Source organism: Phocoena sinus, chromosome 10 (genome assembly GCF_008692025.1).
Source record: "Phocoena sinus isolate mPhoSin1 chromosome 10, mPhoSin1.pri, whole genome shotgun sequence".
Classification (NCBI taxonomy): Eukaryota; Metazoa; Chordata; class Mammalia; order Artiodactyla; family Phocoenidae; genus Phocoena; species Phocoena sinus.
The window spans coordinates 7,506,163-7,534,154 of NC_045772.1; the positions used below are offsets into that span (position 1 = coordinate 7,506,163).

Here is a 27,992-nt window from a genome sequence, read left to right on the forward strand (position 1 = left end):
ACGACACAGTCCCTCCCATTGCTGAACTTACAATCTGGTGAAGAATAATCACTAGATTATTGTAATTGATTACTTGTGATAATCAAGTAATCACTAGAGAAACTATGGAAGCAACGATATGAGAAGTGCTATGAAAGAAAGGTTAAGCAGCTATAACGCTATAACAGTATAAAGCTGGAGAACCTAATCTAGACTAGGGGAAGGGCTTTTCCAAGAAAGTGATATTTAATCTGAGAACTGAAACCTGACTAGGAGTTAGCCAGGCAAAGAAAGTGCAGTTTAGGAAAAGGAATCCAGGGAACCCGGCAGGCGGAGAGAACAGCATGTGCAAAGGTCCTGTGGCAGGGAAGCACCTGTAGTTGAAAGAAGAAAGAGAAAGCCAGCTTGGCTAGAGCAAAGAGAGCAAAGGGCAGTGGAAACGGCAGAAAATAAGGCTAAGACGTAAAATAGAGCTAGGTATCATGACGGACCTTGCAGGTGTACGAGAAAAGCACCGCAGCAACCCTGAACTATAGTTTATCTGAGTCTTGGCAGAATACCTCGGAACACCAGACAGTAGAAGGCCTCTAAAGGAGTTGTGAGGCCCTCTCCCACTTGCTCCTTATCTCCCTGGGAGGCAGTCATGAGACAGTTTCTCCTCGCCTCCCAGGATCTGATGAGGTATAGAGCTTTCTGCCCTGGACTCTTCAAACTAGAGCTGCAGGATATAAACCCGCTTAGTGGCATCAAGGCTGTCACAGCTTTCAGTGCAGTCATCAGCTCCTTTTGTTTTGGTGCCACCCTTTTCGGTGTATGCAACTAGGACCCAAGGAGCTGGCAACTTCAGCTTACTCTTCTCAGTCTGTATATAAGTAATGAACCGTCAGAATATGAAAGTGGTTCATTGTACCTTTACCAATCAATTGGTCAGGCTTTGATTTTTTCGTATGGGCTTTACAGTAGGACATGTTAAATGTTTAACTTGATTCTAAAAGCAATGGGAAGAACTTTCCTGGTGGCACAGTGGTTAAGAATCCGCCTGACAGTGCAAGGGACATGGGTTCAATCCCTGGTCCGGGATGATCCACATGCCACGGAGCAACTAAGCCTGTGCACCACAACTACTGAGCCTGCGCTCTAGAGCCCACGAGCCACAACTACTGAGCCCACGTGTCACAACTACTGAAGCCCGCGCGCCTAGAGCCCGTGCTCCACAACAAGAGAAGCCACCACAATGAGAAGCCCGCGCACCGCAACAAAGAGTCGCCCCGCTCACCGCAACTAGAGAAAGTCCACGTGCAGCAGCGAAGACCCAATGCAGCCAAAAATAAATAAATAAAATTTAAAAAAATAAAAGCAATGGGAAGTCACTGAAGCAGGATTATATCTGCATTAAAAAAAAAAAAGTTACTGTGGCTGCCATGTAGATAATGCATTCAAGAGGGGTAAAAGTATTCAATGGAGTAGGTTGATGGTGGCTTATCATGTAACCTATTTCCTATAAGCACATTTGTATTTTAACACTTGAACACCTATTCTGTGCCAAGCAACAGGACACAGATACCAAGAAGAATAAGACAGTCCCTACACTTATATACCTTAGTTTGGCCACAATCAGCAGTAAATGTAACCCACTGTGACCTGCTTGAGGAAGGAAACACACACAAGGGGCAGGAGTACAGGAGAGCAAACAATTAGCTCTGCTTGGGAGGCCCAGGCAAGACTTCCCTGACCAGAGCTGTGGAGGATAAATAAGGGTTTGCAAGGCACTCAGAGGACAGATAGTACATAAAAAGATACAGAATCATCAAGTGAATTGTGCAGGAGCTACAAGTCACTCAAAATGGTGCGAGGTAAAAGACAAAGCAGGAGATGGTGGAAGGTCAGGCTAGAAACCCAGCAGGTTTGATTCAGGAGGCTGAATTATGACCTGTGGTTTATTTACACAGTGAAAAGAACTTAGATATAGCTCAAAGGCCCAGCTCCACCATTTATTAGTTGTGTGGTGTCAAGCAGGTTTCATCTTTGAACCCAGTTTCTTTCTCTCTTTTTTTAATTTTTATTGGAGTACAGTTGATTTACAATGTTGTGTTAGTTTCAGGGGTACAGCAAAGTGACTCAGTTATACATATACATACCTCCACTCTTTTCTAGATTCTTTTCCCATATAGGCCATCAGAGAGTACTGAGTAGATGGACTTCCCTGTGCTATACAGTAGGTCCTTATTAGTTATCTATTTTATATATGAACCCAGTTTCTTCACTTGGAAAAAGGGAATAAATACCCACAGTATTAAGTGAGGTCTGAAATTATGTGAATGAGCTCCCAAATAATAGCAATTATTATGTAAATGCTACAAAGCAGGTTGTTGGGGTTTTTTTGTTTTGTTTGTTTTTTTTAAGCAGGTTGTTTTTTGTTTTTTAAATAGCCTTTACTAGGGTTTTTCCTCCCATTCAAAAAAGGAGGACAGATTTCATGGAGAAAACTTAGACAACACATAAAACAACACAATTTTACAACTCCCCAGAGCCCATCCAGGAGTACTTACCCCAAGTCCCCTCCACCAGACCCCCTGGCCTGATGCCAGGTACCCTGTGGTGTTTAACAGCGACTCCAAGAGAGGCACTAAACACCAGTCTGTGCTGAATCTACACCTCCCCATAGTCCCTGGCACCAGGATACCTACTGAACCCAAACTGAACAGGTGGTAGGGCTGAGGTTTCTAAGCAAAGACAATGATAATAATAATAATTACTAGTAGTAGTAGTAATAGTGATACTTAATACTTTCTATTGAGTGCCAAGTTATAAGCACTTTACATGGATGAACAGCCCTACTGTATACAAGCTCCATTTAACAGATGAGGAAATTGAGGGCAGGAGAAGCATAGTAACTCACCCAAGGTCTCACAGATACACCAGCACTCAAAGACAGCCTGGCTCTAAGCCGAAACACTGAGCCTTCCAAGCACCAAGTGAACCCTGGCAATTCTAAGTATTGATTTGGATACAAATGAATTAAAGAAATCAGATAAAATCAAAATGGAATAGATGCCAAACTGTTAACAGTAGCTATCCCTGGAGGGTGAAATTATGGACAATTTTTTACTTTTTATATGTATTTACTTTGAACTTTGAAAATCAGAAAAAAATTTAAAGAAATATAAATTTATAACACATGTATTATTAAACATATTTTTAATTTGGATTATAACATTTTAAAAATACTAGATGGAAATATACTACAATGTTAATGATTGTTATCTCTGGGTGGGGGTGGGTTATCTCTGGGTATTACAAACAATAATAGGTAAATTTTATGGTATTCTTTATACTTCTATATTTTCCAAGTTTCCTACAAGGGGTACCTTTACAAATATGAAAAAAAAGTAAGAAATTAATTTTACCTTAAAAATAGATATTACTGAGTCTTATAATATCTGACTACTGTGGTTGAAGTATGAGTAGTCCACATCAGTATTATTTAAAGAAGGATGATGACTTGGGCGTATTTTTTAAAAAATAACTTATTGGGGTTTTGTTTTTACTTCCTAAGTCCAAAAGTAAAACATACTCAATGTTTGGTTCAACCTGGCCCCAGGGCCCAGAGACATTCCAGAGATCATCCATAGGCCATCCACACAGATGTCACAACAACTAGGAAATGGGAAAATTTTCCCCCATGCTTGGAGCCCAAGTCTTGGGGCTTATGAGATTCTCATGAGTAAATACCAGGCCCTTATCTAAAACAGATACTTCCACTAAGCCCTCAGCCTCCATTTTCTCAGGAAGTAGGGGGCCAAGGGCAGCCTCAAGGCTGAAAACCTCTCTTCAGCAACCTCTACAAGCCCCTGATTCAACATGATTAATCCAGGAAGCTCATTTTCTTCCAGAAAGTCTGTTCCACTACTAGACAATTCTAATACTTTACAACAACAACAAATGCTTCTGAACTGAAACACACCTCCACTAAATCAGGCACAGATTCTAGCAATGGAAATGTGGGCTCAAATCCCAGCTCTACCCGCAACAAGCTGTGTAACCTTGTGTGTTTTTACTTAAGCCCTCTAAACACAGCTTTTTTCATCTGTGAGTGGGAATAACACCTTCACAGGCTGTAGTGAGGATTAAAGGAGAGTACCTACGTGAAAGTACCCAGCACACTTCCTAGCTCCATCCTCTGGAACCAGATCAAATGAGCTTAATCACTCCTCCACACTTCAGCCCTTCAAATCACCAAAAACCATAATCGTGTCTTCTCCATTCTAAGCATTCCTATAGTACTTCCTCGTTATAAAACTCCCTCTACTTGGGTGGGAGTCTCCCATCAGGGTGACCAGCAGCCAGGTGCCCTCAGATCTGTTTTGGAGTAAATCACAGTAGCTAACACACTGCTCCATGCCAGCCACTCTTATAAACCTTGCTGGACAGAGCTCAGCCTCCCTAACTGCCCTGAAGATGGAGAGGCTCAGAGACAGGAAGTAGCCTGCCCAAGGTCACACAGCTGGGAACCTGCTGAGCCCATGCCCTTCTCACTATGCTACAGTGTCTCCCAACCTCCACAGGCCCAGCAGCCAGGTGGGCTCAGTGCTCCATGGTGGCTCAGTCCCAACTGTTCAACGCCTCTGGTGGAATCTGGCTTCTTGGTTCGATAGTGCCCCCTCCCTTGCTGGATGGGATACAAATCTCTAGGGCTCTCATGGAGTAAGGGAGGCTCTCCTGATCCTGCATTTACTGACACAGAACAAACTCTGAAGGAAGGAATACAACGAAAGCGGACCCACCAGGGAGTCTGGTAAGAAATAAAATGAAAAGAAACAAACAAAACTGTGCCAAGCAAGATCACAAAGGTTATCTTATGTCATCTTCCCAACAACTGTGCCAAGTGGGATTGTTATAGGTCATTCTGTCTTCTGTTTTAATGAGAAAATGGAGACTCAGACAGATAAGAAGGTAAATAATTGCACTAAAATGTAAGCTCTATGAAGGCAGAAAACTTGTCTAATCTGATCACCACTCTATATTCAGAGCCTAGGACACTGAAAGAAGAACCATGATTTGAACACTAGTCTCTTCATCTTGCTTTCAAATTCAAGTTGTGAGGGCCTCTGGCAGAGGCTGTGCTGAGCCATTAGTGCCTGTTCACGGAGCAATGAACAGTCCTTTTAAGAGGCTTGGAAAGGGGGCAGGGAGCCATGTCTCTCCAAGACACAGCCTCTAAATGGGCTCCAACGCAGTAAGGGGTTCCTTTAAGTAATGAGATGACAGATTCACTCATCTGCCTAATTCTCCTTTGCTGCTGTCTGGAGCAGAGACGCTAGGCACACTGTACATACAAATCCCAAACCCTGCTCTGGCCCCCCGGGGCAGCAGCCCTTTGAATACTTACAAAGGGCATCCTCTGTAAGCTCAACAGGCAGCCTGTGAGGCTGACCCACAGCTCTGGCCTCTCCCTCTCAAGCTCTGCTGGTATTTGGGGCAGGAGGCAATCATGGCCTCAAATAGATCCATATGCAAACAGGGCACGGAGCCAACCGAACTGTGTCCCCTCTATCCAGCCCACTCTTCAGAGATCTAGTTTCTACTCTCCATGCCCAGGGGAGTTCTCTGGGGGAACAGCTTGAGTGGTAAAAAGCCTGAGTTCTGCACTCAAACAAACCTGCATTCAAACTCTGGCTCCGCTGCATGCTGGTTGTGACCTCGGGCAAGCCGTTTAACCAGTGGGGGTCTATTTCATCATGGTGACAACAGGCTAATGACACCCACATCTTAGGGTTCTTGTGAAGATCAAGTGAAGCAGTGTTTGTCCAAGACCTAGTTCAGTGACTGGCACAGCGGGGCTGACAGCTCATTATCAGTATCTCTAATGCCAACGGTGCCGCGAGGCAGACTAAACATGCCACCACACATGCAAGTTCCTGGATGGTCTGGCCTGAATTTAGCTCCACCCAGCTCGCCCCCTCCCCTTCTTGCTTCAGCCCAGTGTATTATAGTCAGGCCCTTGTCTTAAATCAGCTCTGCAGCTCTCAGTGAGCAGCAACAACAAAACAGTAACAGCACACACGTCCAGCCGAAGGTGAAGGAGCCCAGCTACGAAGCACTGAAGTGTGGCAGTTACAGGAATCCCTGAGGCCTCTCTGCAGACCCCCACAAGTGGCCACAGGATCGAAGCTCCCACCTGGAAACTGCCTCGCCCTCTGCAGGGTGAAGGCAGAAATTCTCCTAACTGGGCCTAAATTCCCCGAGGAGCTTCATGGTGATAATGCAAATGTAATTCTAAAGCACATCTTCTCAATGCTGCCCTTCAACTTAGAGAATCAGAAAACAGGAAGCCAGTAGATTCATTTGTGCCTCTTCTCCCAACTCTCTTAGGACAGTACCCAAAAGATTCTCCTGCACAACTACTACATACCCGATATCCATGGACAGCACGGGAGGAGCAAGCAATTTTCCCAGAGCCAGTCTTTTTTATTTTTTATTTATTTATTTTTTGGCTGCACTTCACGGCCTGCAGGATCTTAGTTCCCTGAACAGGGATCGAACCTGGGCCCACAGCAGTGAAAGCGCCGAGTCTTAACCACTGGACTGCCAGGGAAATCCCAAGAACCAGTCTTGAGGATAATGCTGTGGCAAGGGAGGCTGTAGACCATCTCCAGGACTGAAGACACAGACTAACTTTCACCAAGTGCCCATACCCTGCATCAGATTTCCCCCAAGTATACACAGTCCTATTTAATACTCAGAGGCAGAAGATACTGTGTCTATTTTACAGGTGAAGATACTGAGGCTCTGGAACGTAACTATTTTGCCCAGGGCCACACAGCAAAGCTGGTGCCCTTTCCTTTGGCCCAAGCTTTTCAGAATGAACCCAAGAAAATCATTCTCCATGCCTTTTAGGATCCCCTAAATAAAGAAAGGCTTCTACAGGTTCATTCTGGAACAATCTAAGGAAAAAGTCTGTCCTTTGTCTCAGTATTAGAAAAGGCCTATTCTTAAAATAACATTATAAACTATTCACAAATTTTTATAGTGTATTAGAGTTCAAAGAACTTTCCAGGGACTTCCCTGGTGGTCCAGTGGGTAAGACTCCACACTCCCAATGCAGGGGGCCCGAGTTTGATCCCTGGTGGGGGAACTAGATCCAGAATGCATGCGCAACTAAGAAGCCTGCATGCCGCAACTAAGAAGCCCACATGCCGCAACTAAAGATCCCACGTGCCACAACTAAGACCCGGGGCAGCCAAAATAAAAAAAAAATAAAATAAATATTTTTAAAAAAGAACTTTCCAAATATTATTAGGCCTTCAGGACCCTTCTTAATTGGAGGGTAGCTATGAATTGCCCCATTTTGCAGATGTGTAACCTGAGAGCCACAGAGGGTAGAGACCTTGCTCGAAGCCACGTGGTAAGTATGTGGTAGACGAAGTCTCCTAAGGTTCCTGATATTCTATGTGCTGCCTTTTTTTTTTTGGTTTATTTTTATTAAAAATTTTTTTCTCCCGGTTTTATTGAGATATAATTGACATAGCTGTATAAGTTTTAAAGTGTACAGCATAATGATTTCACTTACATCATGAAATAATTACCACAATAAGTTTAGTGAACATCCATCATCTCATATAGATACAAAATCAAATAAATAGAAAAATATTGTTTTCCTTGTGATGCAAACCCTTAGGATTTACTCTCTTAACAATTTTCATATATAACATACAGCAGTGTTAATTATATGTATCATGTTGTACATTACATCCCTAATACTTAATTATCTTATAACCAGAAGATTGTACCTTTTGACAAACTTCATCCAAGTCCTTCCCGTCCCACAAAGCAGCCTCCCTGCAGTCCCTCCCCTCCTTTACGCTGAGAAGCCCAGAGCCTACCACTGCCTTCCAAACCACCTGCTGGGAAAATAAGGTGTGTCAAAGAACACTGAGCCAATGAAGACAGACGGCTCAAGCCCCAATCCTCATTCTAAATACTTCCCAGATGACCCTCTTGGAGACACCAGGTAGCAGAATAATGCCCAAGATGAACAGGGCTCACTTCAGACATGAAGCTCATACTCAAGTGAGGGACCCTGTGGCAAGACACTTGACCCCATCCAGCTTCCTCACCTGTGAAATACAGATACTTATTGAATTTATAAAGGAACTTCGGCTCCTGACTAAGTTTTGCAAGTACTATGCAAACACATGACTACTGAATTCGAGTTCACCCATCCATCGGTTACTCAGACCCCAAACCTAAAAGTCATCCTTAACTGTTCCCTGTCCCTCACACTCCACATCCAACCCATCTGCCTCCAAAATATCTTCACTACCAGAACCCTAGTCCCAGACACCTTCAACACTCCTTGGATAATTCCAACAGGCCCCACTGATCTCCCTGCGTCCTCTTTCGTCCCTCTGTGGTCCTTCGTCCCTCAGTGGTTCATCATCCACGCAGCAGCCTGAATGATTCTTCTCAATCATAAATCAGATCCTGTCACTTCACAGTTTAAAACCTTCCAGTGGATTTTCATTACACTTGGAGTAAAACCCAATTTCCTTACCAGAGCCCACATGACCCTGGCTCCTACCTCTTGCTCAGACCTTCCTCTCATCACCTCAGCCACACTGGCCTTACTTCTTACCCTCAGACCCAACTCAGGTGCTTTGCACATACTGCTCCTTCTACATCAAGTCTCCCCTCCCATAATGCTGAAGGGCCGCCTTCTTATCATTTTATGTCACCTCTTCTGAGAGGCCTTCTCCAACCACTCCAGTTAAAGCCATGCCACATCCTCACGTCTATTCTCTCTACCACACTATTCTGTTTTATCTTCCTTGTTCCACTTCATAACTACAATTTTCTTGTCTACTTGTTTATTTTGTCTCCCCAGAACTACACTACAAGCTCCACTACTCCTGTCATTATTACACTCTCAGTGTGTAGAACAGTGCTAGGCACATAGCAAGCTTTCAATAAACATTTTAGGAACAGCTGGTTCAAAAGGCAATGGTGGGGGCTTCCCTGGTGGCGCAGTGGTTGAGAGTCCACCTGCCGACACAGGGGACATGGGTTCGTGCCCTGGTCCGGGAAGTTCCTACATGCCGCAGACCAACTAAGCCCGTGTGCCACGTGCCACAACTACTGAGCCTGTGCTCTAGAACCCGTGCACCACGTGCCACAACTACTGAAGCCTGCGTGCCTAGAGCTCCGCAACAAGAGAAGCCACCACAATGAGAAGCCCGCGCACCACAACGAAAAGCAGCCCCCCGCTCACCACAACTAGAGAAAGTCTGCGCGCAGCAACAAAGACCCACCACAGCCGAAAATAAATAAATTAATTTTAAAAAAAGGCAATGGTGTGCTCCCCTCTTCCTCTGCCCAAATTTAAGATTGGAAGTTTGTTTACTCATCCATTCAATCATTCATTCATTCATTCAGTTCAAATCAACAGCTGACTATAGGACACCTGAGAAGGTACCACAGTGAATAGGGATGACCTGTTTCCCAATTCAAAGCAAGATTTTTTTTTTAAACATGGCACTTTATACAGGCACTTATAACTTCTGCAAATGTGTCAGACTTCTTTGTAGTTAACTGCTGTTTCAGATTTACATGCAAGAGGTTACGTGACTTCCCCAAGGTCACAGGATGAGAACTCAGCATCCCAGTATCTCAAAGCAAAACCAAAATCTAAAATGTATCTGGAAGTGCCCAACCATTTTTATTTACCATCCATGGTCATTTACACAAAATTTAAAAAACCAGGGAGTAAATGTGGCTTTTCAAAATTTTCACCTCCATTTTCTTCACTGTTTCTATCTTCCTACCTGGTAGCAGGTACTATCAAACAATAGAACACTTTAAAGAGCACTGTTTTCTGGTTATGGACCATTAATGGTACCCTGGTTGACAGGCTGAGTCTTGATGCCAAAGGGAAGCAGTACTATAGTGCAGGTGCTGGGACCTCAGCCTTGGGAGTCAGAAAGGAGCAGATTCAAATCACATCCACTAACAACTAGTGATAAGGCCCTAGACAAGTCTACTTTAATTTAATTAACAAACAATTATATAGCACTTACTAGATGCCAGCAGGGTTCTAAATACTTTGCAACTATGATTATTAGATAAGTCAGACATACTATTATCTGTATCTTACAGGTAAAGAAACAGGCATAGAGAGGTGAAGTAACTTGCCCAAAGTCACAGCAAGTGAGTATCAGTCACCATTCAAATAAGATAGTGTGATGCCAGAATCCATGCTCTTAGCCATTACACTATGTTTCTGCTCTAATCCTGTTTCTTCATCTATAAGACAGGGCTAATAAATCTGCCATCTCTCACAGGATCATGTGAGACTACCGGCACACTAAGGTAAATGTTAGCTACTCTTAGTGGTAGTCGTAATTGCCATCATTCTATCATCTACCTTCACCTTTGGTCCAGCCAAGGTCCAACCAAGACCTTTGGTCTTCTGCCCAAAATACTTTAGCTGAGAAAGATCTCCAAGGTCCTCTGCAGTAGAATACATTAGAATATACTGACGTTTCACGAGAACAAAAATTGTCTGCTTTTTTTGCTTCACTGTATCCAGAGGAAGCAGTGGATACTCAGTAAATATGTGGTGAATAAGGTAGTAATAAATTGAATGCATAGACCGGGTTCTGTAGACACGACAACTAAAGTAGTACCATCACTTCTCAAATGTAGCTGAACACAAAAGAGGTAAATTTACAAGGTTTTCAGAGCATAGTGGTAGCTGGCCGTTACTTAAGACAGCCTGGCTATTAGGAGACAGTGTGGTATAATGCTGTTCATTCATCTTAGCTAAATGAACAAATAAGGAGACCCAGGTTCTCAAGGTCTTGGATTGTCTATCTGTAAAAGAGGAAGGTGGACAACATGATGATCATAAACAATTATATTCTACTTTCTCATAACTTTATAACAATCATCATAACAATATGAATGGAAGCCGGCCACCAAAAACTCAATAAATGTTTGTCAATGAACATAATCCCCAACTGACAGATGAGGAAACTGGGCTTCAGTTCTCAAGTTCAAGGTCACTTGCACTGGGTAGAATAGAAACTATAGTCCAGATCTCTTCCTACACAGGTCTAACACTCATGCATTCCAAGATCCTTTGTGATATCAGTCCTCTCTTCCAAGTTCAATAAATCTGTAATAATTTATCTTATCAAATAATCTCGCCTAACTTCACTACATCATGGGTCAGGAGGATCAGAAAGAAACACTATTTCCACTTTGTTAACCTGGAGAATCAAAAGATCTAAAGAGATAATTAGCAAATCCCTTTTTTTGCCCAGAATTTAGAGATCATAAAATAAATGATGATTTCGCTTTAAACCATATGGTTTATTTATTTATTTATTTATTTATTTTCTGTACGCGGTCCTCTCACTGTTGTGGCCTCTCCCGTTGTGGAGCACAGGCTCCAGACACAGGCTCAGTGGTCATGGCTCACAGGCCTAGCCACTCCACAGCATGTGGGATCTTCCCGGACTGGGGCACGAACTCGTGTCCCCTGCATCAGCAGGTGGACTCTCAACCACAGCGCCACCAGGGAAGCCCCAACCATATGGTTTAAATTTAAGCAATGTGACTTAAAAAAAAAAACTTCTGGTAACACAATACTTTTTGAGAGTACAGTACAAAACTTCTTTTTCAATTCTGTAATGAGAGTTGTGCTACTTGATCCAAAGTAGAACCACAAAGTTAAATGTAAAAGGCTGTCAGAGAATATCTATAAATGCTTGCTCATTTTATTTTTATTAATGAAATACATGCCTGACATTGAATCTGAGTATAACACCTTCCTAGTATTGTCAAGTTAGGAGTGAAAAAACATCTGGCAGTCACAGTCAATTTTCTAGATGGTTCATAACAGGACAGTCAAGGTCAAATTGTTGAGTCTTTTACCCTCCCATCTAGTAACTGAAAAGCAACTAATTATGAACTCAAAATACTCCATTCTGGTACTCTCACAAACACAAATGTCAGCTCCAGGATCACACTCGGGCTCAGAAAGTTCTGAGGGCAGGCTGACATGAACAAGAACATAGGGATAGTAGGGCAGATGCTCAGGCCACAGCACTTGGGTAACACTCAGAGAGAGCAGGAACTTTTACCTACTTTCTAGCAGTTTCATCATCTATCAAATGAGAACAGTCATCTCACGAAATGATTATATGAACCAAATGACATGATGAGGAATTAAGTCTTGCAATCTTGTGCAAAGGTGAGAGACTACAGTTATCGTTACTAATTACTACGTCTGGGCACGGACGAACTCCTGGCTATATGTTCCGCAGGATCCCCACAAGATGGAATAGGTAATAGTTTTTTTCCTCCAAACTTCAGGTTTGGCAACCACGGATGCACCTGGCTAGCAAGGGTCTGCTGCTGAGAGATGAGAAGTGAGGCCTTCGGGCTCTGGACCTAGCGGGCTCAACAACCACCGCGCCCCCCAGTCACCTTGTCTTGACCTTGAGGAACGGCAAAAGAAAAAGAAAAAGAAAAAGAAACCCTACAAGGGAGAAAGTGCGGCCCTCAAAAGAGGTGCCTCCACTCTTCACCTGGCCGCCGCTTCTGAGACCCACGCTTCCAGCGGGGCGGAGACAAGGCTGGGAGAGCTGACTGAGCCGGGGACGCCTTGACCTCGGGCGAAGGGCCCAAGGCAGGGACAGGTACACGAAAAGCCGGGCGGACGTCGGGCCCGCCTCGCCTTGCCTCGCCCACAGCCGCAAGCACAGGAGGAAGCACCCCGCCCCCGTGAACCCAGAGGGCCCTCAGTTCGCTCTCACCTGCAGCCGGGTCACCAGCAGGCTGTAAGGCGCCATTTTGTGCACTGACAAAGATGAGGTCGCTTGAAAATGACGTGCACACGGCGTACTTAAAGCCTTCGGGCAGGGGGCGTGGCCTGAATAGAAACGCAACACAGTGAAGGCTGGGCCTCGCCAGAGGCGCCGAGTCCTGCGAGCGCCTTGGGCGGAGCTCCCGTGTGAGGAACCTACAGGGCAGAGGACAAAGCTGCATAAAAGCACTTGCGGAAATAAATACCGGGAACAAGGATGTCTTATCGAAGTGCAAGCTTCATCTTTGCACTTTTCAATTTGTATCTTCCATTCAGATCTCGAAAGGTTTTTGGGTTTTTTTTGATGACTTTCATGCACCTGCCAGGACCTGACTCCCCAGTTAGGACGGAAACTTGTCTTTGAAATGTGATCGCGCGAGAACGACCGGGGAAGATTGTAAACGCTGATGGAAGCCTAGAGAACCAATCACGGCGACCAGGAGGCAGGAACAATGGAGGTTAAAGGTCGGCCGGAAGCTCTCTAAGTTTCCGGTGGCATAGAGGGAGCTATGGCTAAGCATCACCCGGACTTGATCTTTTGCCGCAAGCAGGCTGGTGTTGGTGAGACGGCCTCCTGCCCCCGACTGTCTCGGTGGGGATAGTATTAGAACCTGAGGAGTCCGGGGTTCCCATCACTTCCTTAGGGTCTTGCCTCGGGGGTGCCACGTTTCCCGCCTCACGGTCGGTAGTGTAGGAGCGCGTGGGTTTATGGTCTCTGATGAAAAGAGGGCGGGGCGTGCGTGTTGGGAGCCGGAGGCGGGCTGCCGGGATGGGGTCCGGAGAAATTCTCAGTTTGCCCAGGACCTGAGAGGGACTTCGGGAGGGTGTGGATTTGGTTCGGATTGAAGTTTATGAGGATAAGATGGAAAGACTTCCTCAGGGATCACTGCAGTCCCTGCTCCTGTCCCCACCTCAAGCTCGAGGATGTTTGTCCCCTCTTCGTCAAAACCTTAATCCTAATTGTACTCTTTACCGTCTTTCATCTTGCAGCCATTGGAAGACTGTGTGAAAAATGTGAGTGGAAAACGCCTCCCCAGACAGCCCACCCGTCCCACTCAGTTTCTGTGGAGCCAGCCAACGGGCATTTCCAACGGTGCCACTAAGAGAGCTTTGAGTAGATGTGACTGGAAGCATGTTAACACAATGCCAGGCTGCAACTAAAGGCCACCACCCCACTCCAACTTGCACATTTTAGACACTAATTTGAGAAAAATCTCTAGCTGTGGACCAGAAGTAGCATGACCCCGTCCCCAACACACACAGCGTTCTGCCAGTTAATCATACAGACTTATCTACCAGGTGCTATTCTAAGCTCTTTACCCATTAGTTGATTGACTTTTCCTGTGTGTTGTGGAGATTGAGCTGGACACTAGGTAAGCCAAGTTTTGTGATGCCAAAGCAGCAGGCCCTAAAGTCACCATCAGAAGACCAGTGTATTTCCCCATTAACAGGAGGAGGGCAAAGGACTTGAAGTACTTGCAAGTGGGCATAACTTCATTCTCTTTTCCTCACAGGTGATGGCAAGTGTGTGATCTGTGACTCCTATGTGCGTCCCTGCACCCTGGTGCGCATATGTGATGAATGTAACTATGGCTCTTACCAGGGACGCTGTGTGATCTGTGGAGGGCCTGGGGTTTCGGATGCCTATTATTGTAAGGAGTGCACCATCCAGGAGAAAGATGTGAGTATATACTAAGCTTTTCATCTGATCCTTCCTTGTATTTAGTAACACTTTGCCATCCACTCCTATGGCCTGTAGATGACTATGTTCATCTAGTCATCTAGGTTATAATTTCTTCAAGGTCTGTGAGCCAAACTGGATGTAGTCCAACAAAACGCACTTATTTTGCATCAAGGACAAAAATGCAAGAGAAGCAAATGTTTGTCAGCACTAGCAATTTGGAAAGCCCTCTCTTCCTGTGATGTCTCTCTCTCTCGTTATTTTTTTTTCTCTCATTATTTTTATTCAGAAATAATATCTTTTTTTTTGGCTGCTCCCCCTGGCTTGTGGGATCTTAGTTCCCCAACCAGGGATTGGACCCAGGCCACGGCAGTGAAAGCCCAGAATCCTAACCACTAGGCTACCAGAGAATTCCCAATATCTTACATTTTTAAGTCCTAGCACAGTGCATGGTGTGTAATAGCCACTCAGTAATTCTCTTAACTATCATTAAGGACTATTTGGGTGGATGTGGTGACTTCTGAACTTGGGACAATTCAAGTTGATTTCAGCTGTAAGTGGCTAGAGAATGCTTTTGGTTTGATTTTGCAGAATTGATTGCAATTCTTCTTATGACATTTTTGCCCCTTGACATTGTGTGGTGGCAGTGGCTAGTTATTCAACTTCTTGAGCCAGATGCCAGGGTAGAAGGATGTAGGTCTATACCAAAAGTAGGCTTCTTGGGGAGAGGGGTGGGAAACCCATGAATCAGCTTTTATTCTTTTTTTTTTTTTTTTTTTTTTTTTTAGCTTTTATTCTTCTTATGACACAATAAAAGGAATTGTGATACATTACCAATAGGCTAGTATAAGGTATCTGCTTACCTAATCTAGGATAAGGCGTAAGGCAAAAAATAAATAATTCCTGGGACTTCCCTGGTGGTCCAGTGGCTAAGACTCTGCTCTCCTAATGCAGGGGACCCAGGTTTGATCCCTGCTCAGGGAACTAGGTCCTACTTGCCACAACTAAGCGTTTGCATGCTGCAATTAAGAGCCTGCAACTAAAAGATGCTGCATGCCCCAATGAAGATCCAGCAGATGGCAACAAAGATCCCGCGTGCGGCAACTAAGACCCAATGCAACCAAATAAATAAATAGATAGATAAATAAATAAAATCTTTAAAAATAAGAATTTTTTTTTTTTTTTTTTTTGCGGTATGCGGGCCTCTCACTGTTGTGGCCTCTCCCGTTGCGGAGCACAGGCTCCAGACGCGCAGGCTCAGTGGCCATGGCTCACAGGCCTAGCCACTCCGCAGCATGTGGGATCTTCCCAGATCAGGGCACAAACCCGTGTCCCCTGCATCGGCAGGTGGACTCTCAACACTGCTCCACCAGGGAAGCCCCTTTTTTTTTTTTTTTTTTGTCTGCATCGCCTGGCTGTGGAATCTTAGTTCCTGGACCAGGGATGAAACCCAGGCCCCCTACAATGGAAGCACACAGTCCTAACCACTGGACCACCACGGAATTCCCAAAAGATAAATAATTCTTAATATTTCCTTATGCAAAGAGTAGGTAGTTTTATATATATATATATATATATATATATATATATACACATACATACACACAGACACACACACATACACACGCTATCTCTCTTATTCTTCACAGTAGCTTTGTTAAATAGGGATTATTATTATCTCCATTTACAGCCTCTCACCCAGCTGATAAGTGGCAAGTCCAATCTATCTGACTAAACCTAGTGGTGTCCTTTCATAAGTCCTTTTTTCTTTCTTTAACCCAATGTATTATTTATTTAGTTTTGGCTGCATTGGGTCTTTGTTGCTGCGTGCAGGCTTTCTCTAGTTGTGGCAAGCAGGGGCTACTCTTCACTGCAGTGCGCGGGCTTCTCATCACAGTGGCTTCTCTTGTTGCGGAGCACGGGCTCTAGGTGCGCAGGCTTCAGTAGTTGTGGCTCACGGGCTCTAGAGCACAGGCTCAGTGGTTGTGGCACACGGGCTTAGTTGCTCCGCGGCATGTGGGATCTTCCCGGACCTGGGCTCGAACCTGTGTCCCCTGCATTGGCAGGTGGATTCTTAACCACTGCGCCACCAGGGAAGTCCCCTTTCATAAGTCCTTTTGATGGGATGTGCCTGTGTTGAGGAGAAGCAATTCAGCCACCTCAGCAACCTTTACATTTGGATCCTGTCTATCTCTAATAAGTGGGATATATCAGACCAGATAAAACTTTCTTAACATCATTAATTCTTCTGTTATTTAGGGAGATGAGAAAGGTCATAGATAAAGTACCAGAAACATAATTTCACATGGTGATTTGAACATCCTCTTGTCCTAAACTGTGATTTGCATTTACCTTTGACTGTCAAATCATATCCTGCTTGATCTGATCCACTCCCTTTATAGAAAGGACCTTGGTTTGTGTATTTGTCTCCCCTTTTCCCTAGTTCTTGGTGTACTCCCTGGCATGTACTGTAAGTATGGTCCACATTTTTGTTGCTACCTCTGTAAATCATGCATAGGGTTCCCCCTACAGAGTGTCTGGTATATAGTAGGTGTTTGGTAATTATTTATAGCCTATATACCACGGTGAGACAATATCAGTGAAGAGAAAGTACAAACAATTCTTAAACTAGCTAAAACTAGCTAAAGAGTCCATTAAGGACAACATTTTCTTGAACCTTTCCATGGTTGTAGCTAGAGGTTTTGTTTTGTTTTGTTGTACCTAGAGTTCTTATCTGGCTTATGCTTGGCAACCAGAGAGTGCTTAATAAGTGTTAATTGCTGTCTGATTCCTCTGCATGCGGTATGTGACCTGATCTCTCTGGATCCTTGTGCCTCATTCTATCCCTGAGAATTATTCTAGATGTCACCACTTCCTCTACTTCACGTGTACAGGAATGTTCTGAGGATATCTGAGATGGTATCTAGCTCACATTTACTCAGCAGTAGTTTCCAACGAACACAAAACAGTCCAGTGATATGATCCAGCCTCTCAGCCTTACAGATCATCATGTAGATTAAGTACCTAAGACTTTCCTATGCAGAAATCTTCCTGCAACCAAAGCAGCCCCTGTTATTGTTCTCTTCCTGCAACTTCCATAATTTATAAGGGAATTAGTCGAGTAAACTAAGCTGGGTGTTCTCCATAGTTTTTCAAAGCTTCAAGAATACTCAGGGGCTTCCCTGGTGGCGCAGTGGTTGAGAGTCCGCGTGCCGATGCAGGGGACACGGGTTCGTGCCCCGGTCTGGGAAAATCCCACATGCCGCAGAGCAGCTGGGCCCGAGAGCCATGGCAGCTGAGCCTGCGCGTCCGGAGTCTGTGCCAGGGAAGTCTTCCCACCAGGGAAGTCCCAATTTGTAGTTTCTTATGTGTGGCATCATATTGATCTCCCTTCGCCCTTGACTCTTTTATGCCTTTTACTTAACCATTTTCTTTAACTCTCCCAACAAGAAGACAAGAAAAATAGTAGCTAATATCTTTGGAGCACTTGCTATGTACCAGATACTGTGCTGGACATTCTTTTCCAAAAGTTCTGTATGATACAGATGAGGAAACGAATGGCTTAAAGGTGTTAAGCATCTTAGCCCAAGGTCACATGACTAATAAGTGGCAGATATGGGATTAGAACCCAGGTCTATCTAACTCAGTTTCTCAACCCTTTTTTCCCCCATTATTGTCCCCCCAAAGGAGAAAAGTTAAAATCTAATTTAAATTAAATTTTCTTGGGAATTCCCTGGCAGTCCAGTGGTTAGGACTCTAGGCTTCCACTGTAGGGGACACGGGTTTGATCCCTGATTGGAGAACTAAGATCCTGCATGCTTCGCGGCATGGCCTAAAAATTGTTTGATTAATTAATTAATTACATTTTCTCCACAAAAAGAGGAACTGAATGCTAAGGAGTAAGATTTTGTTGGGTAAGAACAAACTTCAGATCGCAAACCACTATAATAGCGAAGATGTTTTCATCCCCACTGAGGGTGCACGGTCTGACCGCCTCACGGTCTTGGTCTTCTCAGGGTGGGTAAGGATGTGCCCCTCCCTCTCTTGCTATTTCTACCATTCTCTTCTCCCCATTTAAGTAAACAGCGGAGCAGTCAAATATATGCAAAAGTTATTTGATACTTCTCAAAGCTAATTCACAAGTTTACCATGCTCTACAGCTTCCAAAACCACGGGAAAGTTTTGGTTCTTGCCTCTGGGAAGCCCTGTTAGAAAAAACGCCAGACTGGGAGGTAGAGAGCCCAGGTTCAGGTCTTGGCTTTGCTACTAACATGCTGTGTGTGGCTATGGGGAAATCTCCACCAAAAGGAAGCATTGAATAATAATCCCTGTTACCTTATGGATACATTTACTGAAAGCTTAAAAGCTTTTAAAATTAAAGTTTCAAATAGAAAACATGATACTCTTGTTAAGGTCTCAAACCAGTGTACAGTCTGGTTTTTACATTGTAGGTATTCATTGAACAGTTGCTGAAAGAATGAACGAAGTTTCATCTTCTAGTTTCTGTTAATAAGGCAGGTCTTGCCTGCTGTTCATAATTCTTTGCTACCAATTGTAAGAAATGGAGATGTGGACGCATTTTCTGTAATCATGTTTTTCTGATCTCAAAATTTTTAAATTGCCTTTGGTTCTGTACATATTTCCCCGTTGTATGTTATATTTTGGTACGTGATTAGCATTGGTTTTTTAAAAATAAATTTATTTATTTTTGGCTGCGTTGGGTCTTCATCACTGCGTGCGGGCTTTCTCTAGTTGCAGCCAGCGGGGGCTACTCTTCGTTGCGGCAGGTGGGCTTCTCATTGCGGTGGCTTCTCTTGTTGCAGAGCACGGGCTGTAGGCATGCAGGCTTCAGTAGTTGTGGTGCACAGGCTTAGTTGCTCTGCGGCATGTGGGATCTTCCCGGACCAGGGCACGAACCTGTGTCCCTTGCATTGGCAGGCAGATTCTTAACCACTGCACCACCACGGAAGCCCTTGAGGTTTCTTAACAGTCCTTCCATCTTCCTTTTCATGCTTTCCATTCACAGGCATATTCACAAAAGCCAGCCAGTTCCGATGCACACATCCTCACCTCTTCACAACATTAGTGGAATTTGGGAACAACCACGAGACCCACGGGAGATGTGTAGAAAATAAAAAACAGGAGTTTAGGCAAGAAAACAGGAAACTTATAAGTCAGTGAGAGAAAATGCCATAAAAGCCAAAGAGCTAATAATCCAATGCGTTGGTTTTCCGATTTTTTTTTCAACTTTTTAACATGCAGAGTCCCATCTTCAAAAAGTATCTTACACAGAAGCCGCGTGTGCGTGTGTATTTGTGTTAGGTTGAACCGTCATGAAATTGCTGATATTTATTTTTGGCAATTTCTTATAAGTTATTAAGGTCTGGCTATATGCTAGGCATTGTTCTAAGTATATTGATTCTTAATTCTGTAAGGTGGGTTCTACCATTTAATATGTGACTAACAAGAGACACAAGGAGGTTCATAACTTCTCAAAATTCAGGTGACCTATCTCCGGAGCCTACAACCTTTTTTGTTTGTTTGTCTGTTTTGGCTATGTTGGGTCTTCGTTGCTGAGCGCGGGCTTTCTCTAGTTGTGGTGAGCAGGGGCTACTCTTTGTTGCGGTGCGCAGGCTTCTCATTGCAGTGGCTTCCCGTTGCAGAGCACAGGCTCTAGGTGCACGGGCTCAGTAGTTGTGGTGCATGGGCTTAGTTGCTCTGAGGTATGTGGGATCTTCCTGGACCAGGGCTTGAACCCCACGTCCCCAGGTGGATTCTTAACCACTGCACCAGGGAAGTCCCTACAATCTTAATATGAGTGAGAACACAGCTGCACAGATTGGGGGGTGAGTCCTACTGTCACCTGGCACCTCTCAGGACTCTCTAGGGCCCTATAAATACAGTTCATATACATTGACCTGATCCAGTCATCTTATAGCTGGATACAAATCCAGACAGAAGTGGTTTGCCCACAGTCACACAAGTCAGTGAGGCAGAGTAAGCCTGAACAGGCTATCATAATACCATAAAATTTCAAAGCATCCCTAAAGGGCTTAAAGCACTGTCGTGTTTAATAGCAGGCTACCTGGGGCCAGGAGAGGCAGCTCTTCCCACGTTTGTACCAGGACTTTGAGTACAGATTACGTGGCTTACTTGAGTTCCCCCAGCAAGCCATTGGTGGGGCCAGGCCCACAACCTGGCTTGCTTAGCACACCAAACTCCACAGATGGTAGTTCTCAGTGTAATACATGATACATGTTTTCTAGAAAATAATGAAATGTTAGTGTTGGCTTTGTGTGGTTTCAGAGATTTTTGTACAGTGTTGATATCAGTCCCCAAAAAGAGAAATCAGCTGAATTAGAAATTAGGCATTATAGATGCCTAAGGACTTGATTCATTCATTCATTCTATAGCCCAGTGTCACAGGAAACAGCTGCCTTTGACATGGGTGTTTAATAAAACCCTGAGATCTAAGAAGGTTTCTTCCAGTAGCAATTCCCCCAATTTTCCTCCCATCATCCCCAGTCAACTGATGGAGTCATCATTCCTGCAAAACACAGCTTCCCAAGGGCTTCACTGAAACCACTCAAGCTCACAAAACGGCCAGGGGAGGGTGTCACTACACATCAGAGTATGAGCCGTCAACAGCTGTCTCTGGCACAGGAGCACTTTTCCCCCAAGACCATGTGTCCGGTTAAGTGAATTGATACGGACACACCAAACTCAGTATTCTCTTACGATATTTGAAATGTAAGGTACTATTTCCTAAAGTCTTTAGTTTTTTTTCCCTTGGTATTTTCTCCTTTCTTGGGATAGTGAAAGAGAGCTAGGAAGCTTGATCTGTAGATGATTATTACCATTTCTTACCTCTCACTTGGAGAAAATCCTTTGAACACCTTAAAGAGTTTTAGATTCTACCTCCACTATATCATATTAGTAACAGAAGTGGGCTAAGAATCCAACATTATAAGTGCAGGCCACTGGATAAACGGTGGACAGACCCTGGGCACATTCTAGGTGTTTAGTAAATACTTGATTGATCAAATAGGATAACTGAACTGGTAAGATGAATGGCTAAACCATTAATCCAAAAGTTATATTTATCTTAAATCCCTCTCAGTTCAAGCTCAGAGACTTTTAACAACTTATCTGTTCTGTTTTCCAGAGAGATGGTTGCCCAAAGATTGTCAATTTGGGGAGCTCTAAGACAGATCTCTTCTATGAACGCAAAAAATATGGCTTCAAGAAGAGGTGATTGGTGGGCTGCCTCTTCCTCCCCCCATCAAGCTGCTGCAGCTGCCAAAAGAAATGCCTACAGAAAGGAAGTGGAGCACAGAGCGTCACCTGAATTGTCTATTAGTACACTGGCCCCTTTCCACCCTTTCCTCTCCTCTCACCCAGCCATGGTAGGAATGGAAAAAAAGATTCTTCGCAGAGCACTCTGGCAGACTGTACCACAGACAAATTAATAGATTGGTTCATGGCATTCCTTAAATTCAAGAAGCAAGGCTGTGTTAATCCACATCGAGAAGTTCTGTACACCAAAAGCTTCTAAAACAGGAATGATATATTATTTCAGTCTTCTGTTTGAGGAGCTGACTGTGAGGCTAGCTGCAGTGAGAAGCATGGCCTTGCAGCAGCTCTGACGGCAGCTGTCCTTGATGAAACATCTGCAGTGCGATGGGGGCTCTGAGAACAGTCAATGTGGGCATTTCATCTTGTAACACCCACCAGGTGGTGCTGCTTCATGTTATTTTTCTTCTAAAACTTGGAAACCCTTTCTGTTGCTATTGTATTCATAAAGTAGGTGTTTATTTTCTGGTAGTCAGCCCCTTTCCAATTTAATTTTAACTCTAGGAATTTTAGTCACCCAGGAATTTGTGATTCAAAATAAAGGTACTGGGATTCATTAAGCACCTTGTTCTCTTATTACTACTGGAATTCAAAACCACCCATGCCTTTTATGATAGGTAAACCAAAGTTGTTTTTAGAAACTTTGCTGTTTCCCCTTCCTGTCCAACTTGAATTTTGAACTGAAGAGATGGCTTCCAGTAATGGTGAAGGGAATGAGACAAAATGTACTCGAATGAGTTAGGAGAACTGAACTTGGTTGATTTGTTTCACAAAGTGCATATATACTCACATTAAGGATATGAGGGGAGGGATTTCCCCGGTGGTGTAGTGGTTAAGACTACGCACTTCCAATGCAGGGGGCATGGGTTCAGTCCCTGGTCAGGGAACTAAGATCCCACACGCCTCTCAGTGCAGCCCCCCACCAGAAAAAAAAAAGGATATGGGAGGTTGGTTTAAGTAAATTCAAATTCAGACGCATCCTTTACCCTAACTCAACTACCTGTACTTTTTGTCTGCTAGAGGCAATAATCAGGTTAACCTGAGGAGCCACATTCATAATTGGAGACTTCCAGTCAAGAAGGTCTTTGACACCATGAATTTGAAAAAGGTTGTGCGTCCTGCAGATTCCAGGGGCCTGGCCCAGTGTTACACTGCAACTCAGTGGCAGGTCCAAGTTGAGATGAGAGCCTTCTGACTTCCTATCAGGGTTTTATCTTGGATCAATAAAACTTGGTTATTTGTAATGTATTGAGTGTCCAAAATAGAATTAAGATAATCTCTGCCTTTAAGGAATTTAATAATTGAGCTTGCCAGAAATAGCTCGGTGTAACACAGGGGACACACAAAGGAAGGGTTCTGGGCCTCGCATGGGGTACTTCGGGAAGGCTAGGGGAAGGCCACAGCCATAGGGCTGCCACGAGGGCTCCTTTCAGTTCCTCAAACTGCCGTTTTCCCTCCTGCCGCAGTGCTTTTTACCTGTTTTTTACCTCTAAAGCTCTGCTTCCCTTCTGCTCAGCTAACTCCTACTCATCCTTCAGACCTTAGCTAAGTATTTCCTAAAAGATGCCTCATCCAACCCCCAATCTAAGTTCCTCTTGTTATACTCCCACATAGCACCATAAGCATTTTGTCTATAGCATTTGGTAATATTGACTGTCATCTACTAGGCTGTGTTCCATGGTGGCAGGAGGCAAGTCTGTTCTGCCCAGCAGGTAGCAGGTTCTCAGTATTGAATGAATAACTGAAGTCATAGAAACCAGATAATAAACTGGGCTTTGAAGGCCATGTTGGAACCTACAGGCAAAGCGGGTAGGGTCTGCAGATAAAGATATTTGTGTGGGGGAAACAGTTTGAATGGGGTGATATGTTTGGGGGGCTCTGAGCAGTTCTAAAGCATCAGGTGAGGGTTATGGTATATAACATGAGTTGCAGAAAACAGATAATTTTCAGATTATAACTAGAATCTGTCATTTGATTCTATAGTAACTTTAGTTTTAATGTGTAATATAAATCAAAATGTTTTGTTTTGCTAAACAAATCAGTTTCTAGAATTTGTTTATTGGGACTTCCCTGGCAGTGGTTCACACTCTGTGCTTCCAGTGCAGGGGGCACAGGTTCAATCCCTGGTGGTTGAACTAAGATCACACATGCCGCATGGTGTGGTCCCCCCGCCAAAAGAAACATTTGTTTATTAACCACCTTGGTCTACATAACATCTTGCATCTCCAGATGTTTGAAAAGCTACTCCTTACTTTCAGCAAAACACCACCTTAACTGTGCTCTGTGAGTCTTAGTGTGTATGCCTCTAAAAGTTCTTGCAAGGGAGCTTAAAATTTAATGCCCAGTAGGATTTCCACACTGATCAACAACAGGACAAGTTCAACCTCAGTCTGGTGAATTCTGCTGAACTCTGTTCCTCTGTCACCTAATTCTATAATCCCATTCTCCATCTGTTTGCTCTCTGAAGCCAAGAGAATGATACAATACAACGAATAAGTTGAAAACTTCTTAAACAGCATTCAAGTTCAAATCCTTAGTTATCGTCTACCTTGGACTTTAGAATAAGTCCTTTTCAGTTTTAAAAATTAGAATGATAATACTGAATTCTTTATTGGGAAAACATTGCTTACAAGCTGAATTTTAACCTCGAATAGTATATAGTTCTGTGAAAAGAATTAGAATGATCTCAGCCAACTGTGTATGGCCACAAAAAATCAGAATGGGCTTAAAAATTACTGCTTTTCTCCATTGTTGAAATAAGCACTACCTACACAGGTCTAGTTGAAATAACTGAACTCATCATAGTCTAAGAAAGTGGTTCCATTTCCTGGGTTTATGATTATTACTATTAAGTATTCAGGGTTTGATACATTCATTTCTAGGATCTAAAAAGGATGGGTGTCTTCCAGCTTCTCAGATATACTCTGTACACATATGGTAATTTAATCTCCTTTAAACATTGCACTTTTCATGTGCTCTTGCTCAAAAAAAAAAAAGTATAAAGAGAAATGTGTGGGCTTTATTTTCGGTCCTGTATTTGAATTCTAATCTGCTATGGACCTTTAGTGAGGTTTTCGGTGCTTTTTTTTTTTTCTCATCTATTAAATAAGGATATTAATGCCTCCCTCTTTGGGTTGTAAGAATTAAATGTGACCTCGTAAGTGCCTGACCCTTACTGGGAAGGCTTTACATCATAAATAGTAGCTCTTTTACAGTGAGCCTTTACTTCATAGATAAACATTTAAGTTCTAGCACTGAAGATCCTCCATATGGTTCCCTCTCTTCCCTACCCCTCAGGTTTTCCTCTATTCATTCTCTGCTGTTGATTAGGCAGCTGAAGGGGATTCCTCACACACAGCCCATCTTCTTGGCTCTCTATTTCCTTTGTTTGAAATACCACTCCACCACCGTTGCATCATCCAGCCAAGTCTGTACCTTTTCCTTCTAAGCTCCTAACATCTCATGAATGCTTCCAGATGTACCATACCCCACAACAATCTCTCATGCCTAGTACATATGTATAACAGAAAAATTTCATGAAACATTTACTGTGTGTACAGTATTTTCAATTTATTCTGCTCTAAAAAAAAAAACACATTAGAAAAATGGGTCACAAATTCAGGAGTCTGGGTGAGTAATATAAGTGATTAGAAGGGAGGGGTGGGATTTCCCTGGTGGCCCAGTGGTTAAGACTCTGCCCTTCCATTGCAGGGGTCACGGGTTCCACCCCTGGTTAGGGAACTAAGATCCTGCATGCCAAGCGTTGCCGCAAAGAAAAAAAAAAAGGCATGATGATCACAGTATGTGGCACTGGGCCTCAGTGTCTGTGGGACAATAGGGAGTGGTAGGGACCTTGGAACCAGAGAGCACAGGCCCTGTCTAAAGACAGTTGCTGTTCAAGTCCAGACAATTGCCAGCCTAAATACCCAGTGTTAACAGATCTTTTGAATTCAGGACAAGTGGCAAATTAAGATACTTTTGTGCAATCTCCCAATTTTTAAGTGTTGTCAATTCTTTTTTTTTTTTTTTTTTTGGATGGGTACCATTTTTAAAGTCTTTATTGAACTTGTTACAATATTGCTTCTGGTTTTTTTTTATGTTTTGGTTTTTTGGCCCCGAGCCTTGTGGGATCTTAGCTCCCCCACCAGGGATGGAACACACACACCCTGCATTGAAAGGTGAAGTCTTAACCACTGGACCACAAGGGAAGTCCCTGTCAACTCATTTTTGAAATTTTAATGTGTCAGTATATGCCAAGGCAATACATCCACCAGATATGGACCTTGGCCTGCCAATTAGCAGCTTCTAAATTAAGAAAATTAACTTCCCGGGGAATCAAATTTAACTGACTAAATTTCCAAGAGATTGTATGTCACTATATTTTGACCTGTAGCTCTTTATAGTTTGAAGCAAGGACATAAAGGTGAAAGATTCTTTGCCTTGGTTGGAATTTTCCTGCCTTAAAAAAAAAAGGACTCCAGTTCCCATCTTTTCCCAGTTATTCAGTTCCTTATCAACTCTATCCCCAAGTGGCCTCTCTGCCACCACCAAGGCTACAATGATACTTTCTTTGAACACGGTAGTTTTAGTGTCTTAGCCAAAGACAGGTTTGTTCACTTACCTTGTTTACTAGAATTCACTCACATCAGGTCAGTACATAGCAAATCATTTGCCCTTGGCATTCATCCAATCACTCTTTTCCAAAGCTAATTTCTGTTGTGGCTGTCTTTGCTCCTGCCCAGTTGGAGGAGTGGATCTGAAGAATCAAACTGAGGAACTATTTTCTTGGATAACTTAAAAGAAATTACAAAATTTCTCACCCCAACATGTGTATATGAGAGTGTGACTCACCCCTGAGAGTTAACTGGGGCTAATTATGACTAGCCTGACTTGTCACAACAAAACACCTGGCATAACTTGCTTACTCTCAGACAGGGGAGCTGCCTCCACCCTCTCCCGAAGCACACGCTTACTCCTGAAGCTCACCATTTTGATAACAAAGCGTATGCCTGTCAACGTATGATTATTCCAAATGGGAGGGGACTCTGGAATGCTTGAGTAGGAATTCAGCTCACAATTAAGCCCTGGCAAGATGAAATCACACGTTGGGGAGAGAAAAAACGTCCTCCTCACAATGATAAATGGAGACATCAGCAGTTAAGAATGGTGATTGCCTTTTTCCCCTCTATTTTATTTTTTCCTATTTATATGCTAACCCTTTACCCAGGGATCCCATTTACCAAGGAAGCTGGATTTCTCAGTTTTGTTTCAGTGATATTCCTCAAGGCTGGTGTGTTTTCAGCACTGCAGGGGAGATTCGAATAAATATAGGAACGCGCAAAAATTCAACACCTTCCTTCCAGGGATTCACTCCGCTCTCCCACAGCCTGCAGTGAACGGTAGGAAATGTATACCCTTTATCTACTTATATGGACTCCATCCCTCCTTCCTGTGATACCCTAGGAGAATTCGTTTCAACTCACTCTCACCTTTCTCATCCTGTCTTGTAAGGTTTCCCAGTAGGATGCAATTTGGCCAGAACGGTGACCTTTAAATTAAGAATAGTACCTATTTGAGACAGGCTTTACATACAGTATCATATTTAATCCCCGCAAGATCTCCATTTTAAGGATGAGAAAACAGGTTTGATGATGTAAAGAGATTTGTTGCCATTAAATCAAGATAAAACAGTTGGTGTTGGAACTGGGATTCAAACCCACCTATTTCCACAGCTGCCTCTACTAAATGACTACAAATACCAGCATCCCTTGCAATGCCCCAATGCGCAGACGTACTCTCCCCGAGGGCCAGGCTCCTTGGCTCTCGGCCCCCACTTCCCCGTCCTAGAGGTTGGATCGAACACCCAATCAGATGCTGCCGCTCCCTCTTCCCCACCAATGGGAAGGCTGTTGCTAACGTACCGGTTATATTTTTAGCTCTCCAATACTCTGGCACCCTGAGTCGGCCGGGTCTCGCTGCCCGGTTGGAACTCGCGACGCTAGGGGAGGGGAGGAGAAGGGAAGGGGAGGGGAACGAGGTAAAGGAGGAAAAAGAAGGGGAGGGGCGGAGTGGGGCTAGGCGGAGGAGGCGTGTGTGTGACGCTCTGGAACT

The 27,992-nt window shown here is 43.8% G+C and overlaps 2 protein-coding genes and 1 long non-coding RNA gene across 4 annotated transcripts in view; 1 reads left to right on the forward strand and 2 right to left on the reverse strand.

Annotated features, from left to right (window-relative positions):
- ACO2 (aconitase 2) overlaps positions 1-12,875 on the reverse strand; it is a 52,292-nt gene extending 39,417 nt beyond the window's left edge. The window contains exon 1 of the mRNA XM_032645200.1: positions 12,798-12,875. Within this exon, the coding sequence (XP_032501091.1) occupies positions 12,798-12,833 (36 nt within the window). The 5' untranslated portion in view covers positions 12,834-12,875. The remainder of the gene's footprint in view (positions 1-12,797) is intronic.
- Positions 12,876-13,061: 186 nt separating this feature from the next.
- Positions 13,062-22,444, forward strand: PHF5A (PHD finger protein 5A). Of its 2 annotated transcripts, XM_032645440.1 has the most exons (4): positions 13,062-13,408; positions 13,838-13,861; positions 14,362-14,528; positions 21,694-22,444. In XM_032645440.1, the coding sequence occupies exons 1-4, from the start codon at positions 13,357-13,359 to the stop codon at positions 21,781-21,783; spliced, it is 333 nt and encodes a 110-aa protein (XP_032501331.1). In that variant the 5' UTR covers positions 13,062-13,356; the 3' UTR covers positions 21,784-22,444. The 2 variants fall into 2 exon arrangements, with proteins under 2 accessions (XP_032501331.1, XP_032501330.1); XM_032645439.1 differs by lacking the exon at positions 13,062-13,408 and having other exon boundaries at positions 13,493-13,861.
- LOC116760515 lies at positions 19,383-27,918 on the reverse strand. The gene is made up of 4 exons (XR_004351750.1): positions 27,803-27,918; positions 27,371-27,429; positions 27,122-27,268; positions 19,383-19,600 (listed from the first exon to the last, which is right to left on the reverse strand). It is a non-coding gene; the product is annotated as an uncharacterized LOC116760515 (long non-coding RNA).
- Between the last annotated feature and the right edge of the window lie 74 nt (positions 27,919-27,992).